Consider the following 17,605-nt stretch of genomic DNA (forward strand, 5'->3'; position numbering starts at 1 on the left):
GTGAAACGATTTAAGATTTTTGGTGTATTTGATTTGTAGGATTTGTAATGAAATGAAATTAAATTCTTTATAGAAACAAATTATAAAAATAACTAAATTACATTCTTATTAATTGATTATTATAAAATAAATGTTTTTTTTAAAGTATATAATATTTATATACAACAAATAAACTCACACCCTCCTCACCTTTGGTGATGTTTGAACTCATGACCTCATACGAAGCCAAAGACTACAACACCGCTAGGCCAAAAACTCTTTTTGTTTATAAAATAAATGTTTTTAACATAATTTAGAACATTATTAAATACAAATCTTACGAAATCCCATGAAATACAAAGTACAAACCACGCTTGGGATTTCAAACTAATATGTTTGTGGGATTTCAAATCCATAAATCCTTTAAACTTGGATTCAAATTGGGAGGGAATTCAATTCCAAATCCAACTCAATACTGCAAACGACTGACCTAAATCATACAAACCAATCTCAACCTTTCATCCAGTCTAATAAATATTTATATAATAAATATCTCGATTGTTTCGTAATCTAAAACGATAGATCATAAAAACAAACTCTGATCATCTTCAATAGATATACAGATCATAATAAAATAAACACTAATCATTTCAATAAATATCTCAATTGAGTTTGTATCAGAGACTCGAGAATAGTGCAAATTTAGTAAGTTAGAGTAGATAAATTACCATATTTCAATAAATTCCCAAGACTTGAGCTTTTTATAGATACAAAGAACAAATTTAATGCATCATCTTTCTCCTTTCCTACTCTCTAATTATGTTCTGTTAAAAATCACCAAAAAAATACACAAAGATCAAAGATAAGGGATAAAGCAGGTACGATATGATCGATGTCCAAACAGGGAACTTTGATCGGAATCCGGCTGCTGTGCCCATGATCACACATACAATGAACACGGCCGATAATTCAGCAGTGAAATGCCACATCAATCCTCGAAAATATACGACTGCTAGAAGAACAGAAAATCCAAGAACATTGTTCATGAACACCCCATCATATATCTGCATCAACCATATGGAAATCAATCATCAATCGCCAATTATCGAGCATACTGATCTAGACTGGGGGTAAAATTGTCATTTGTGTCATTCAGCACAAATGACAAAAAAAAACAATTTATTTAAAGCCATACAGGCAACTTAATCCATACAGGCTTAACGAGACCAAAAAAACAAGCAGCACCTTAGTCAGACATGTTAATCATAAAAAATACATATGAAAAGAACACAAAAAGTTGGTCGACAGATATACAAATGAAAAGAGCAGAAACAGTTGCACATTCAATCCTCAAATGCAAATAAGAAAAAGGAGTAAACTACACTTTAGAAATTACATCAAACCCCCCATCCTTTGTACTTGTTTGCATGGATCATCCCTGACCATAATGTCCGTTAAAGCCAACCGTTGAGCGCCCTCACACGACAAGTCACATTAGGGGCATTTTGGTCATTTTGCAATATTTAAAATAAATTTAATTACAAGTATGTAATGCATATGTAAAAGTATTTGAGATTTAGAAAGAAAAAAAAAAATAAACCAACCAAAAACCCCTCCCCCTACCCCAGACACCACACGCGACTCCCCGCCCCTTCCCCTCCACCGACACCACCACCCCCAACCACCATTCACCCCCCGCCCCGGCCCAACACCCTTCTCCTTCCTCCCACCCTCTGATTTTCAGCCACCACGAGAAATAAGCTTAAAGAATTCCTAACGCCATCGATCAATAGGGCATAAGGTAGAATTTTCATAGCATCTTGTATCGTTATGGGCATCAAAAAGAATCATGCTGAGGAGAAATAGATTGTTTGTCTCCTAAACTTTCAACTGTGGTGAGATGTTTTTATTCATTTTGTCCTAGTGATACAGAATGCTAATGCCCAAACTCGATGGGAGTTCCATAGATTTTATATTTTAAAGCTGGTTTTACAGTGTGTCGACAAAACGTATAAGAAATCAGATCAAGAAAGAGAACCAACACAAAGCAGCAAGTTTTGACATCATTTCACTGGCAAATCGTGAAAGCACCAATCCCAAAATTGCATTCAATGAAACACCAAACACATCTTCCCAAAATCTCCTAGTTCGTCTCTCTTGGTTCTAATACACAAAGTTCATGCTAACATGTAACGTGAATCTGTCATGTTATCAGGAGGCCAAGGAACTTCACCAGAAGACCAAGAGGAAGATGGCGACGGTTGGGATTGGGGGAGGAACGATGGGCAGGGTTTTAAGGTTTTTCTATTCTTTTATAATTTTCAGATGCTTGTGCATTTCCATTTTATACTTGTACATTAAAAAAGTTAAAAATGTTGCAAAATGTCCAAAATGCCCCAAACGTGACTAGCACGTGAGGGCACTTACCAGTTGGCTTTAACAGAGTTTAAGGCCCGGGAAAATCCATGCAAGCAAAATTCAAAGGATGGGGGGTCCGCAAGGATGATTGGTCTAATTTACTCCAGGACAAGAGTACAAAAGGTTTTGTCATCAAATAACAAACTGACGGATGACAACTGCACAAGAAGTTGGTATGCATGTTTCAATTATTGATGAAAAAAGCACAAAATGTCATTTAGATAGTCTACTTAGTTATCAAATGTACATATGAAAAGAGCACAAAAGTTATACAAATGTCTCAATTATCAAATGTACAAATGAAAAGAGCACAGAAAGTTAGGGGGTGTTTTGGTTGGTTTTCCATCAAGTCTTGTATGGATAAAGCTCTCTGTGTGGATTAATCTGTCTGTAAAGAGCGGGAGGGTTTTTTCATAGATGAATGGACCGTGTTTTTTAATTAGGAGGGGCAGTTTTTGCAGAAAAACTTACCTTTTTGCATAAAGCTCCCCTTAGAAGCTTACTGAATAAGTTACTTTATATATCATTAAGCCACTACCAAGATAGTCATGTATAGCTGACCGAATAAGTCATCTATGGATAAAGCTGTTTGTGTAAATTAATCTGTCGGTTTAGATTGGGAAGGTTTTTGTTTAAGAGGGTTTTTTCTTAAATCGAAGGAGCATGTTTTTTAATTGGGAGGGGCAGGTGTGAAAATAACTTGGCTTTCTGCATAAAGCTCCACCTAGAAGCTTACTGAATAAGCCACTATCTATATCATTAAGTCACTACTAAGTAGTCATATATAGCTGACCTAATAAGTTGTGAGTTTTATTAAGCTCATTAAGCTGCTAACAAACAAGCCTTTAGACAGGCGAGGCAATTACCAAATGGGCGTATATCCTACCAGGGGTGGGATTTACGCACACCTGATCTCTAACCCAAGTGGTAGAGCAGTTGTATCCTTGAACACCCCTAGCTTGTGAAAAGTGTGAGCAAATAAAAGTGCGTGTCACTATCAAAAGTGCATATAAAAATAGCCCAACAAGAGGAGATTTCATAAGATTTTGCTATATTTCATGATCCAGAAACAGAATTTGTACCGTACAGTATTGATTTAGGTGTAACTGAGAAGGGGAGAAACGAACCTCAGAAAATGTCAACGATGTGGTTCGTTCTTTCCCTTGACTTGCAGTTTGGATGGCGGAGACGGCTACTCTAGCATTTGAGGCCAAGGGAACTAATATGAAAGATATGAAAAAAGATGGTATGGTCGCCGAGTTGGAGACATTCTGAACACTGTGGATAAGAGGTTCAGCGAGAAGTGCTAACACAGCTATCCCAACCACCACCAGCATTATAGCCTTTGTCCAGGCCCAACCCGATCTATCTTCACCATAATCTTCCCATTTTTCCCATGGTTTCTGCATAGTCATTAAATTACTTAACCATTTTAGCTCAAACCGACCACTTTTAAAGATAAATAAAAAATGAAAACTTTATTACAAGTTTATCTCCAAATTTTTTTGTATCTTTTCTTTAAATAAAGCTCAATGCAGTTGTTAAAATTTCTTGAAAAATCAATATAAGTCGTATCAACTTTGAAGTTACGAGACCAAAGAGCCATGGCCCTACCTCCAAGAAGGTCGAGGGTTCAAATCTCACCAATGGTGAGGAGTGTGTGTGAGTATTTGCCATGTATATATATATATATATATAGAGAGAGAGAGAGAGAGAGAGGGAGGGAGGTTCAGCCATTCGAGGAAAAACCCCCCAGAAAATGAAAAACTGAGGAACACCCCGGTAACCATTCATCTGTACGTTTTGCACATGTGCATACAAGTGATTGAAGCTGTTTTTGGGTTTTTATGCACTTGTGCATACCAGACAATTACTTACAAATTACTTGTATGCACATGTACATACTGTCCAGATGAACATCTATGAGGGTGTTCCTCATTTTTTAACTTTTTTGTGGTTTTCCCCTAAACTTGACCCTGCACACACACACACACACACACACACACACACACACACATATATATATATATATATATATATATATACATATATATATTATGTGCTTCAAAAGAAAGAAAAGAAAAAAAAACTTCATTATGAGATTACTTACCCGGGATATATCTTTAGGTCCAGGCGTCTTGGGGCTCATCTGATCATTAGATGTGTTAAGCAATTCCCTAAATCCATCTACGAATTCCTCTTCGTCAATCTGTTGATCTCCACTTCTGTCAAGGTCTTCCATTATGTGAGAAGTTGCTTCATCCACATTCCATGATGTCTTCCCAAAGTCGACATCCATCATAAGTTGTTTCAACTCGGATAACGATACAGAGTTATCTTTGTTGACATCTAAGCTCTCAAACAATCTAAAATTTCCATTAGGATTCAGTGACCAAAAATTGACTTATCCGTCTAAAAAAAGACTCTTACGGTCTTACCTCTTTATGGCAGATACATTTGGTGTTCCATCTTCTTTATAGAAGCTCCCAAGTGGAGTGTTTTTAGCATGGCTGATAATTTCTGATACAAGGACCTTCATTGTTTCTTGTTCTTTCCTTTTGGTTTGAACCCACGGTTGGACCACCTAAAAATTAATTTTTTTAAAGATTTTTGCTATCATTTATAGAACTGAATAGATGGCAAAATGGGCAGGGAAGAGCAGGTTCGTTAATGAGTCAAAAGTGGTAAATTTTATCCTTTTTTTGGTATTTTTCTAACATTTGTTATGAAGTAAAGTTTGAAGCTGAAATTAATGCATTTGATTGAACATAGTTCTCAGTTAGAAATTCTATAGAATGTACAAAGAGATAAGTACCTGATACAAGTCCTTCCAAGAATCAAGTGAGCGATACGGTTTACTTACGGCACTCTTAGTCTCATCAAGCCATTTTGTGAATCTATCGATGAATTCATCAATTGTTACTTTTGTGTCTCCATCATGGTCAAATTCTTTCATCACTTCTTCGATTGTTTTCTCTTTGTTCCAAGTTTGCCTGAATTTTATATCCTGGAGAAGTTCTTTCAGCTCAGGAAAAGATATGTAAGCATCGCCATCTTGATCAATTTTTGTAAACAAACTGCAAACCAACAATTAACTTATCCAACAGGAAGCACACAAGCAAAACAAAGAGAGATTCGGAAAAGAAACGGACCTTTTTATAGCAGCCATGTTTGGTAAACCATCTTCCGTGAGTATTTTTTCTGCGGTGTGCTCCTGTAAATGTTTTAGTATGTCTAAAACTAAATGCTCATGTTTGACGTACGACAATCGTCTCTTTTGGATCGAAGGCTCAAACACCTACATGAAAACGAACTCAAAATTGTGACGATAGAAACACAAAAACAAAAGTCAATTCAAGATCAACTTGAATGGTAGTATTGCAGGATGTTATGAACTGAACGGACACGATTCTCATTAGTGGGTCATTGGGGATTTTTCCGGTGACTTTTTGTCACTATGCCCAGTATACTTTATGAGAATGAAATAAGAAAAATCTGATCCATCTTTTTTAACCTGATGTTCCACAAGTAAACAAGTACAGATCTGGTGCATACCTGATAAATGAAGTATACTAGCAAGAACGTCACGGAAACAAGAAGTGTGATTATGAAGATGTATCCACGAACAGTATATGTCATGCCAAATAGCTTTGGGATCATGAGAAACATAAATGGTATAACTGAAATAAGCATAATCTGTGCTGTTGAACTTGTCTCTGGGTCTGTAATTACACCAGAACCTGAAATCGAGGAATCAGAAAGAAAATGACTACGAGGAACAAAGACAAACGACACCCGCATCTATGAAATAAAGTAATATGAGAAACACATAATCTAACCAGTAAGAAACGAATGCAACTTTTTGTAAGGGCTTCTGGTAGGAACCAATGTAGGATTGGAACCAGATTCTGAGGAAAAATCCTGACGCCCAATGATGACACAAGTTCCCCATAGCAAAGTGAGAAGGAATATTGTCGATCCGGCTAGCAACCCAACTCCAGTCAGGACATACTCTTGAGCTACATCTTTGGTGTTCATAAGTCCAGTAACTGTAATTAGACACAAAAAACATTAGCACATACTGAAAGAAAAATGTCGAAAGGAAATCTTATCCGCATAGTGGAAAACTGTGTTCAGTTGTTAGTTACTAGTCTCTTGGTATTTTAATCAGACAACCTGGACCCAGCTATACCGCTATAGCCCTGAAAGGCTACATGGCATCTGACTGAACATGAACTGTGTATAAGTCCATGCAGGCTTTTTGCAGTTTGATTAATCTGCTGGTGATTGGGGTTATTAGTAGCTGCTTTCAAGATTTCTAATCAAACAAACTCTACAAATTACAGAACTTGTCGAAGATGAAGTGCCAGAACAATGATATGACAAGATACAAGGATAAATTGCATCAAGTGTGAAGGCCCAGATTCGACTGCAATTTATAGGACTTCTTATTGAAGAAGGGGCAGAGAAAAACGAAAAGCATAAAGACAATCTATGTAAAGAGGGGGTATACCGAGAAGTATCAATGACTCCGGAAGAAAACCGAGCACCTGGAAAGCACTCGCACCAAAGACACCAGGACCAAGAATCTTGAAAATCCGTTTACCTCCAGAAGCGACATAGCCTTCTCCGTGGTACAACAAGTACTCGTACACGACTATGAGGAAGAGGTGGCCTAGGAGATTTTCAGAGCATGGCAAAAATCCATACATTTGCTCACAATGCTCTTCTGAAGAATCAACTCCTTTGAAACGCAAGGAAGATGATCCTTCCCCTTGAGCCAGATCATCTTCGCCATCTGAAATCAACTCAGAAGCAGTAGAATGTAAGAACCGTCCTCTAACCTCCACAGCTAACAAAATAAGAAGAAAAGATGTATAGCATGCAAGTTTCTTAAACTTTCCCATGTTTACAAAGATGTCTGAAATCAATTAACTTTGTTTGGTGGTTGTGTGATCAGAAGGAGAAGGTATTTATTTGATGAAATTTCTTGAAAGTCTAAAGAACTTGAAGGAAGACTTGTGCTTTGATCCATTACAGAGTCAAACAGATGTTGCTTTGCAAGTTCAGTTTCCTTTTTCTTTGATATATGAGCTGTACAAGCCACCTTAGAATTATCATCAGGTAATAAAATTATAAAATCAGCCGTGTCCACATTATATAGTCCTATTTTACAGAAGTTGTTGGAGATTCAATTTTGTTTGAAAGCTCAACTTCTCATAAGTTCATCTATTTGTGCATTTACAAATAATACAATGCATATAATCGTTCAGGGCAAGAAAATGCAAAGCTTCTGAAACATTTCAAGATTTCGTTAAAGGGTCTATACCAGATGTTCAATCAATACATGACTTAGCAGGTCTTTTGGGATGAGAACTATGGAGATGACAGGAGTGAAGATAACCCATTATGATCTACTTTTGATGACTAAAGTAGATGATATATGTGTTTTTTGGGACTATATTTTGGTACATGTTGTTGTCTCCGTTTGTGGTTCTGTAATTATATTTTGGTAAATTATATTAACCGCTATGTTTTAACCACGTGTTGACTTGGAATTTTTTTAACCTAATTGTGGCATCTTCCGTCCTTAGCCACGCGGGACGAGGGTGTTTAATCTATTAAATGGTCAACCGAGGGTTCCTATACCATATGAATGTATTTTTCCTTTTTGCCTTTTCCAAATGAGTTGCAAAAGCCGCCTTAAGAAATGTTAAGGTAATGAAAATGACATTGGCAATCACATCCACTTATTAGTATTTTTTGGAAGTAGTTGTGTTGTTTCAAGACATCTGCTCTAACCATAATTTTTTGGTCATTTCACATATCCAAATTATCATGTACACCTCTTGGGGTGTTTAATTGATTGCCACATGTCACATCACTTTCACACCGAAGAACTCAAGTACACCTCTTGGGGGGTTTATTATTACTTGAAGCTATTACAAACATACATGTCAATGTTCAGCAAGCAAGAAATATGTAGCTTGGAAGCATTCCAATCTTCTAATAGGATTTTATGGATGTCTGATTAAGTATAATAATCTATCGGGTATCTTCTACCAATTTAATTGAAAAACCTATCAATTTCCTGATAAAACTCATAAGAGAAGACTTGATCTAATCTTAAATTATTAGCAATCTTGCAAGCTAGAACTACTGCCAGCTACTCAGCTAGGATTAAAGAAATAGACAAAAATGGCTGCTAAGCTCACATGCAAGTTACCTAACAGAGGGATCCACCATCCATCAGCAAGATTGTTCTCTTAATTTAGTTCCACTAGGTGATAAACTTGGACCAAGACATTCTAATGATCAATTTTCCTCACATCAACAAAAAAGCACACAATATGCATGATTAAAATGACCAATAGCAGTCCTCAAAATGTATTCAATCAATGGAGTGGTTGTAGTAGGTGGAAAGGGGTTTCTTCTTGAAATACACCACCGTTTAAACAAAGCCCTCTAGTTCTAAAGTCAATTACTTTAGCTTTCAGAAAAAGATTGCCCCTCTCCATTAAATCTCACACGATTCATCTTAATTGTATCATAAAATTCAATTAAGGGGCCATTTACTGAAACACTTTGATGGCCGGGAATGTTACCCCATGAGGTAAATTTTCGGGTTAAATATTCTTGGGTTATTAGGTTGTTCGAATTATTCGAAAATCCTTAACAATATTCCAGAACAAACATCAGTCTTAAATATCAAAATCATCCAAAAAACACTATATTGTCAAAAACTAAGACACCAGATGCAGGTAGCGAGTCGTCAAAAGAAAGTCGGGGGCATCAACAACAGAAGGCACGAGAATTGAGGTTAAAAAAATTAATCAAAGTTTATGGCTTTTGGTTGGGGGTATATTCCCCCTACCTCCATAAGTTGTATCACCCCTGTTCGTGGCTCTTGTTGGCAAAGTTTTCAAACTGAACAGTTGTAGGACAAGTAACATGGTAATGGAGATAATATCGTACATGCAGTAGAACTTGTTATCATGATAACAACGACGAGAATAAAAATTGAAGTGGTCAAGGATTTGAATCAGTGACAGCGATATAATTATTCAATAGTCAAAGAAGAACATGTTGGATCAACATTATACAAACTTGAATATTCTTTTTAAGATTTTCAGTGCGAATGTTAGCTAAGCTGATGAAAATTTGTTACCTCCAATAAACCCACAAAATTATGATCTGAAATAGATGATGATTGTTTTGCTTTCTTCCTTCTCTGCAACCTGATAAAAAAACCCATCATTTAAAATGGGGAATTAGTATGATGAGGAGTTAATAAGAAAATTCGAAGAAATAGGCATCCGATTAAACCCCACATCTGTAGAATCGATTTTCAGAAACGAATTATCGATTTGTTAATGTACTATGTCCTTCAATTCCAATTAGGGTTTTCTCGGTTTCCCTTCCTTACCTAAATTAGGGTTTTTGAGTAACATTTACTTCCCAACTGTAACTGGCCATGCATCGTTCATAGAAAACGATAGACAACCCGACCTTTGAGCTCATATGAATCGCGACACCGCCGACATGCAAGCTGATCCGGCGGCTTGAGGTCGCCGAGCTAAATCAAACGGTTTCATTTTTTACAGTTTGCGACTTGCTGACTAGGTTGCCCGGGTTCAGTTTACCAGGTTCCCGCAATTTGAAATGGCCAGATGGGATGCGATGATGGGTGAACACGAGCCGCTTAGTAACTCTCGCTCGAGTCGCTTTTCTACCCAAAATAGAACTCTGTCTAACTTAACGAGTCAAGTTTCATAAAACTAATGATTGACTCAGCTCGTTCGAATCGAGTCAAGTTGAACCGAGCCATTCGAGTATATATTTATTCAAGTCAAACATATTCGTATGTTCATAAATAATACAATAAAAATGTGATAATTATTAATCTTGAGACAATAAACGAGTTAATCGATTGTGTGTACGGGCCCATAAGGATCGAGCTCCACAACTCAAAAAAATTTGAGTCTTACATTGAAAAAGTTATCCGAGCTCGACTCGAGCTTTGTATAATTTCTTTGAGTCAAACTAGAATAACCTACTACTCGAATCGACTCGGCTCATTTACCCCCATATATACAACCTGAAGTCTCATGTCCAAACCATTGTGCCTAAAAAATTGTATTTTTTCGGTTTTAGCCCTGACTTGCAAATAAACTTCTATATTAACTCAACTGACTTTATTCTGGCTGTTGTCAGCTCCCATGGGATTAGTCGAGGTGTGTGTCTAAACTTGCCCAAACATCCACGATTAAAAAAATACAGTCATATTAGAATTCTGGGTATTACTACATGATCTCTTTTTTGTTGCATTTGCATTACTTACTAGAATGTATCAATATAAACCACAAAGGTGGTGTCTGATTGGTTTGAGCTTGACTTCAAAGGTCAAAAGTACAAGGAGGTATCAAGTTCAAATCCAATGAGGAATAAAAATCCCCTTGTGGCCACAAAGATTTAAATGCAGTGATCCCGTGCTATTTGCAAAGCAGGTGGTCGTCGTGGGATTGGTCGGCTCGCTTAGCGGGTTGGATATCCAGGTTAATAAAAAAAATGTATCAATATAAATATCAAATTTTACTTAAAAAAAAAACCCATAAACCTATGATTCGATGAAACTCATGACATAACAAACTGATTAACACCGCAAGGAATTATTTATGGTGCTTGTGGGGTTTCTCATTTTCTAAGCCATGAAAATTAGATGATAAGCGAATCAAACCTAACTCCAGTTTAAAACGTACTTCCAAATATGGATAACATATGCAAAGTGGCGGTTGATTGACGTCTGGTGCAACTAATTCCCTTGGAATATGTTCGAGGTTAGCCATTTCTTGTTCAACAACGGTTCTTGCTTCCGTTTTTGGTGTGACTTTCGTATTACTCGACGAGCATGAGTTAGAAAACTTGAACGCTATGTTTAATTCGAGATTACGGCAATTATGAAGCTTGGTTGCGACACAATCTCACTTACTTTCTCAATCTTTTAGCGATATTCTCGATCTCTGTGGCGTACTAAAGGTTACTTGTACGAGAAGAACGAGGCATAGAAGTAAATTGACTAAAAGTACCAAATTCTGACAACGATGCCATAATTTGGGCTGTTATTGAATCTAACAAATAATAATCCTTAAAATTAGTTGTATCAATGATAAATATAACTGAATCCATACAGATTGTTTGCGTTTAGCTACAACAGTGCACAGGTCGATACGCACAGCGCCTAGTATCCATCGTTGACGGCTAGGACTACTGAAGTATGTAATCCCATTCGCCGTTGGTGCTCTTTCCGATCTCTATGCATTTCACCGCTTCACCGGAAATTCCCTCTGCCCCTACCAAGCTCCAGCTTGGTAGTTTCCGCCGCCTGTCCAAAGTTGAGCCCTGAGATTTGACGGCGAACTTAAAAAGCCACCTACAAACGCTTTACTTCTACACACCACTACACAAGTCAAGAATTTAAAGGGCTGTAAATGAACCGAACGTGCAGTGAACCATTCGGCGGGAAGTTCGTTTATTTAATAAATGAACGCACATGAACAATTTTTTTTTGTTCATTTAGTTAACTGAACGGACATGAACAAGAGTCAACGTTCAAGCTCAATGAAAATGAACGCATGGATGACGCAAACAAATAGTAAAAGAAAATCCAACAACCATGATTCGATATTGCATTCTCGTAGATCATCAACTACCCTTTTAATACTCACAGATTGATTATGATCGTTAACAAATTTCAGTGAATTAACAACGGATAATACATCACACACAAACAAAATAATGACATCAAACCACAAGGGTGGTGTCAGATTGGTTTGAACTTGGGCTCCAAAGGTCAAAAGTGTCTGAAGGTCCAAGATTCGAACCCAATGAAAAAGAATAAAAATCCTCTTAAAATTAAAGTACGTTATTTTTTCATGCAATTTGTCTTTGTTTTAATGCAAACATTTCCAATAAGCTGTTGGTCGAAGAATTTCGATATCTTAATAAACACGGGTTTTAAACTCTTCAATAATTTAAAATGGAACAAATATTTAATTCATAGCATTCAATAAGTTCGTTAGTATCAATAAAGCGGCTTATCAAATCATCAAAATCAAAATAAGGCTGCAACAACTACACCAACAACATTCCTACATTATTTTATACTTAATGTGATATTTTAAATAGGGGGTGTACGTCAATCAAAAACCCAATCGGATTTCGGATTTCGGATTTCAGATTGCTTCGGGTTTGGGTTGAGATCGATCAGGTTCGGGTTTAGTTACAATGCAATATATATATATATAGGGTATATTTCTTTTACAACCTTATGCATTTGTACAACHTTTGSAAYYCAATTAATTGARATATTTATAGAAATGATTGGAGTTCATTTATTATGATTTGAATATTTATGGAATATGAATAGAGTTTATTAATTATGRTTAATACTTTATATTAGGAAACAATTAATTGATTAAAAATTGAATGGTTGAGATGAGGGTTGTATAGGGTGTAGGAATGACAAAGGGTGTAGAATAACATCCCTCTATATATATATATATATATATATATATCCAATTGATTTTGACGATGAATCCAATCGATTTAGAGGATTGATAAATCAATAGTATGTTTAAAAATTAGAAAGAAAAAAAACACGACCCACTAAGATTTTTAGAATTTTCAAAGATAATTAGATGAATAAATATATTTATATATATTTCGGGTTTTCAGATGGATTGGATGGCCAAAAATCAAGCCCAACCCGAACCCAAATTTTTCCCAAAAAGTCGGTTTTTGGATTTTCGAATTTCAGGGCATTCGAGTTTTATCCAAATACTTTATTTTCAGTTCAGATTTCAAATAATTCGGATTTTGCACACCCATAATTTTAAACCAATAACAATGTACATGGACATAAAATTAAGGCCATGGACCACTTTAAGTTTTATTATTAATATTAACAACCATGTGCTTAACTTCTACCCCATGGCTATCTTACCTTTAAAGATCTAAGATTCTACATTTTTTTTTTTTTTAAATTAACATGGATATCTAACCTGCTACGTGAGTCGACTAATTCCAGAGTGACCATTTGCTTTGCAGATAGTCCGGAGTCACCACATTTGAACCTTTGTGGCCACAAGAGGATTTCTGTTCCTCCTAAGATTTGAACCTGAGACCTCCTACTTTCGGTATGTGTATAGCGGAAATTCTTTCTCATACTTTCGGTATTTGTAATCTTGTTTCTTATTTAAAATAAAGATGTATTATATGCTGATTTTATATCAGTAATAATATTTTTTTAATTGTCAATAATCCATTATGTACTCTTTATTACAACCAAAATGCTATTATAAAAGTATTTTTTTTGAAAAGCAGATATAATAAAATGGAACCGGAGTAGACCGTCAAGCAAGCAAGGTCCCGAAAAAACAAAAGCAAACCAAACCAAATACGTCTTAACAACAACGAAAGTGACTCCCAAAAAAGGAAAAACAACAAAACGTAAAAGTAACAAAATCAGAAAGCAGTAGTTGGAGATTTTATCTTAGCATCCCACAAAATCGGGAAAGAGGGGTATCTAGACGAAATCCAACTGAAGCACATTGATTGAATATCACCAAATAGATCGGTGTTAAGAGCAACACTATTAAAAGCATAAGAGTTTATGTTACTCCAAAGAAAACAGATCAAACCACAAGGTGGTGTCTGATTGGTTTGAGTTTGGCTCTAAAGGTCAAAAGTACCAGTAGGTCCCAGGTTCAAATCCAAGGAGGAATAAGAATCCACTTGTGGCCACGGAGGTTTAAATGCGGTGACTCCGGGCTATCTGCTAAGCAGGTGGTCGTCCTGGAATTAGTGGGCTCGCATAGCGGGTTGGATATCCAGGTTAATAAAAAAAAAGATCATTGTCTAGAGTTTCTGCTATAAAAAGAAGTGAATAATTGGTAGATTAATCTTAAGAATAGATATAATTAGACGAGATGAATGAATAAAGTTCCAATTTATGTAATATAATTTGTTAAAAAAACAAGCATAACTAAACCAAGAAATGCATGTAATCCCACAAAAAAGCAAATAATTGTCGAATAATTATAACAACCCTTAAATATTCTCGTTAAGTTGTTTTATATACAGAAAGTGCAACTCTTGTTAATGATTCCATAATGAAAACGACATTCTTACTTGCTCATCCCTTCTTGCCATTATGTGAGATGTTAGTTCATCGGAGCTGATTCAGGGATGGACCCACAAATTTTTTTTAAACAGTGGCATCATTTGGCTATAAGAAACAAATATAGAGAAAAAAATCTCAAACTGTGGCCCATTTGACTAAGAAAATGACACTAACAGGATTCGAACTCGAGCCTGGGGTGGAACAAGAGTCTTGCAAACCAACTCTACCAAAAAAAACTTGTTCATACCGTAGTTTCAAAATACATATGGTGGCACACAACAAATTAATACGGTTGCACCTTTCACGAACCTAATTTTTTTTTACCATTCGACGGAGAAATAATATGGTGGCACATGCCACCGTTGGCATCACTGTAGGTCCATCCATGGGGGTCGTCTTGTTGGGAGTAACAAGAGTATATATGTTGAAAAAGTGAGTTTTCAAGAAACTACTCGAGTCTTAGCAAAAACAACTCTCTTGGGCCGTACCCATTTGTTGAAAGGTCCGAAAGAAAACGTTGTTCTAGGTGGATTACACATGTTCGTAACGACTGCAAAAAAAACAACCTAACAACATTTCCAGCAATTTTGCCTTGGAACTCAGGGAGAAGACAACATTCTTCCTATACTCTTCGTTCCAAGTCACTAATGAATCAAGAAGAGGCCGAGACCTAAATATGATTCGATCTAAATTATTTATCAGTAAAACCTAAAAAACTACTGTATTTATTTCAAAGACTGTTTTAAAACTTGTGAAAATATATTTCATATGACAATCTTTTGGTATTCGTATTGAACTTATTCTTTGTACCTTATCTGATGAATTGAAAACATCGACAAATTCTTACATATAATATAAAGAAATATAAAGTGGTATTTAAATTCAAACCTTTTTAGGAGTTATACTTATACAATTATACCCCAAACACTAATGGGCCCATTTAGGCCCAAATAGGAAGAACATAAATTAATTTAAAAAAATAAAAATCAAGAAATAACACAATTACAACAATGCCCCTGTGGCCTAAATCCAATACCCCACACCCTATTTTTGGGCAAAGAATCTAAAAGATAAATAGAAATTAAATAAAAACAGGAGAAAAGAAGTACTGTAGAAGCCATGTTAAATTAAAAAAGTCACATGCCAATCATGGGGACCACTCACACCACCAGCAAAAGCGGGGAAACACATCACGTGCATGCATGGGCGCAATTTAGCAGATTCTGCCGCCTCCCTCCTCCGTAACACTCCTGTTTGCCGCCGCCGATCCACCGTCGTTTCCGGTGGCGATTTCGAATTCCTTCTCCTCGTTCTCCGCCGTTTGCATGTTCTGTTCCTGATACACTTTCCTTAGCCTCTCTATCTCCTTCTTCAATGCTTCTTGGTGAGCTGCAATATTTATAATCAACCAAATTCGAAGTCAGTTTATCTGAAGAATCTATCAGATTAATCGAATGGAGGTGTTTGAGGATTCGATTACTGTTGGCATACCGTCTTTGAAGATCTTGTCTTGAGCTAATGCCGCTATCCGTTGCTTAAGCGCGCAATTATCGACGTTTAGAACCAATCGTTGATGATCCAAAAACGCCACTCGTGGTGACAATGCCGATACTTCCGTCTTCATGATTAGCAAAAAAATCATGGATTAATTAGTGTTTTTGTTCATTTCAATCTCAAATTCCCAATTACAATTGCAATTGAATCGATAATTGCTTATTTTGTGTTCTAGAACATTCGTTGAGCATAATTGAGGTTGTGATCAGGCTCATATCGATTCGGATTCCACAATTGGATGTGAGTTTTGGGTTGTTTAATTATGAATAACATTCAGTTTAGAAGGTTGCTATTCAATTATGAACCGAATGGAAACTTGGAGATCAAATTTTGTACAAACCTGTAACGTAGTAACACTGCGTTCGAGTTCAGAAATGTATTGCAACTTCCTCACTCGCGATCTCTGAGCAGATTGGCGATTTGCTAAAATCCTGTTAAACAGATGGATTATGAAGATTAACACGTAATTAAGCACTAAGTTTAGCTTGTTGCTTAAGCAATTGATATGAGATGCTGTGCTTTATGGTTTAGGTAATTGTACCTTTTCACTCTCTTTGGATCAACAATTGTGCCGCCATCGCTAGAGAAATTGAAGCAAGGTTTAGCGGATTCTGTCTCAGGTTGGCAACCGCCGCCGTCTTCTACCTCTCCAGGTTCATTCTTCGGCTGCTGCTGCTGCTGGTGGTGGTGGTGTTCTGGTGGCGGTGTTGTCTTAGGCTCGTCATTGTCACTGTTTTGATCTGATGGAGTAGACGGATTGGATGACGACCTCGTGGACGGGAGATTCGCCGTGACGTCATCGGGAAACATGGAACTGAACTGTTCATCATCCAAACGTTCAAACCCAGTGTTGTTAGAGCAAGGCATCAACGAATTAGGTCCATTAGAGTTACGGCATTCCTCGATGAAAGGCGATTCAATGAAGGCAATCGGATCACTGACAGATCTCCTGTGTGAGTTCCTCCTAGCTGAAGAGAAATCAAGGAATTCATCCACCCAATTGGGTGGCTGAGCGGCGGAAGACGGCATCGATATCATCTGGTAAGGAAACGACGGCCAATTTTGCGCCATTGTTGGCACTTTTGGCGGCAATTGCGCCATAATTAAGCTCAGAAGAACAGAATTAAATAAGCAGATTCCAAAACTTAACCACAGTGAAGAAGGAATCAACAAGAAGTATGATTATAGTGATGGATTAGGATTAAGGTGTGGAAATGTGGATATGGAATGTGGGTATATAGAGCATTGCCATTGGAGGGGGTTTCTGATTTTGGTGGGAAGGAAGGGGAGGTGGGTCACATGGAGGGGGATTAGGACAGCTAGCAACAGCCTGTGTCCCAACGGTTTCACAGGGGTAGTTTAATAACCGGCGGAATCAGCCCACCACGTGCCTATGTGACTCTATTCTATTCTTATTTCTAACAATATTTTGTGTCCAAATCCTTATGTTAAAAGAGCATCTCTAACGATTAT

General features: G+C 36.8%; 2 protein-coding genes across 5 annotated transcripts; both read right to left on the minus strand.

The window, feature by feature from the left end:
* Positions 1-674: 674 nt before the first annotated feature.
* On the minus strand, positions 675-9,995 carry LOC112505654 (sodium/calcium exchanger NCL1-like). 4 transcript variants are annotated; one of them, XM_025109547.1, is made up of 11 exons: positions 9,824-9,995; positions 9,566-9,635; positions 7,004-7,195; positions 6,237-6,446; positions 5,953-6,137; positions 5,550-5,695; positions 5,213-5,474; positions 4,836-4,981; positions 4,508-4,763; positions 3,525-3,800; positions 675-1,043 (listed from the first exon to the last, which is right to left on the minus strand). In XM_025109547.1, the coding sequence occupies exons 3-11, from the start codon at positions 7,107-7,109 to the stop codon at positions 807-809; spliced, it is 1,824 nt and encodes a 607-aa protein (XP_024965315.1). In that variant the 5' UTR covers positions 7,110-7,195; positions 9,566-9,635; positions 9,824-9,995; the 3' UTR covers positions 675-806. The 4 variants fall into 4 exon arrangements, with proteins under 4 accessions (XP_024965315.1, XP_024965316.1, XP_024965314.1 ...); XM_025109548.1 differs by having other exon boundaries at positions 4,508-4,622; positions 6,911-7,195; XM_025109546.1 differs by having other exon boundaries at positions 6,911-7,195.
* A 5,454-nt stretch (positions 9,996-15,449) lies between these two features.
* On the minus strand, positions 15,450-17,347 carry LOC112507190 (basic leucine zipper 61-like). Its single transcript, XM_025111640.1, has 4 exons — positions 16,674-17,347; positions 16,473-16,563; positions 16,070-16,196; positions 15,450-15,967 (listed from the first exon to the last, which is right to left on the minus strand). Exons 1-4 carry the CDS (start codon positions 17,231-17,233, stop codon positions 15,792-15,794), a joined length of 954 nt encoding a protein of 317 aa, XP_024967408.1. The 5' UTR covers positions 17,234-17,347; the 3' UTR covers positions 15,450-15,791.
* Positions 17,348-17,605: the final 258 nt, after the last annotated feature.

This window comes from Cynara cardunculus (genome assembly GCF_001531365.2).
Source record: "Cynara cardunculus var. scolymus isolate 2C chromosome LG 2, CcrdV1, whole genome shotgun sequence".
NCBI classification, from domain to species: Eukaryota; Viridiplantae; Streptophyta; class Magnoliopsida; order Asterales; family Asteraceae; genus Cynara; species Cynara cardunculus.

Excerpts from the sequence above, each read along its gene's own strand:
- LOC112505654 (XM_025109545.1), bottom strand. The coding sequence starts at position 7,304 with ATGGGAAAGTTTAAGAAACTTGCATGCTATACATCTTTTCTTCTTATT. Across the intron at positions 6,447-6,910 it reads GGAGTCATTGATACTTCTCG|TTACTGGACTTATGAACACC; the intron begins GTATACCCCCTC and ends GTCTAATTACAG. Across the intron at positions 6,138-6,236 it reads GTTGCATTCGTTTCTTACTG|GTTCTGGTGTAATTACAGAC; the intron begins GTTAGATTATGT and ends CCTCGATTTCAG.
- LOC112507190 (XM_025111640.1), bottom strand. The coding sequence starts at position 17,233 with ATGGCGCAATTGCCGCCAAAAGTGCCAACAATGGCGCAAAATTGGCCG. Across the intron at positions 16,197-16,472 it reads GCAGTGTTACTACGTTACAG|ACGGAAGTATCGGCATTGTC; the intron begins GTTTGTACAAAA and ends CTAATCATGAAG. Across the intron at positions 15,968-16,069 it reads AGACAAGATCTTCAAAGACG|CTCACCAAGAAGCATTGAAG; the intron begins GTATGCCAACAG and ends TAAATATTGCAG.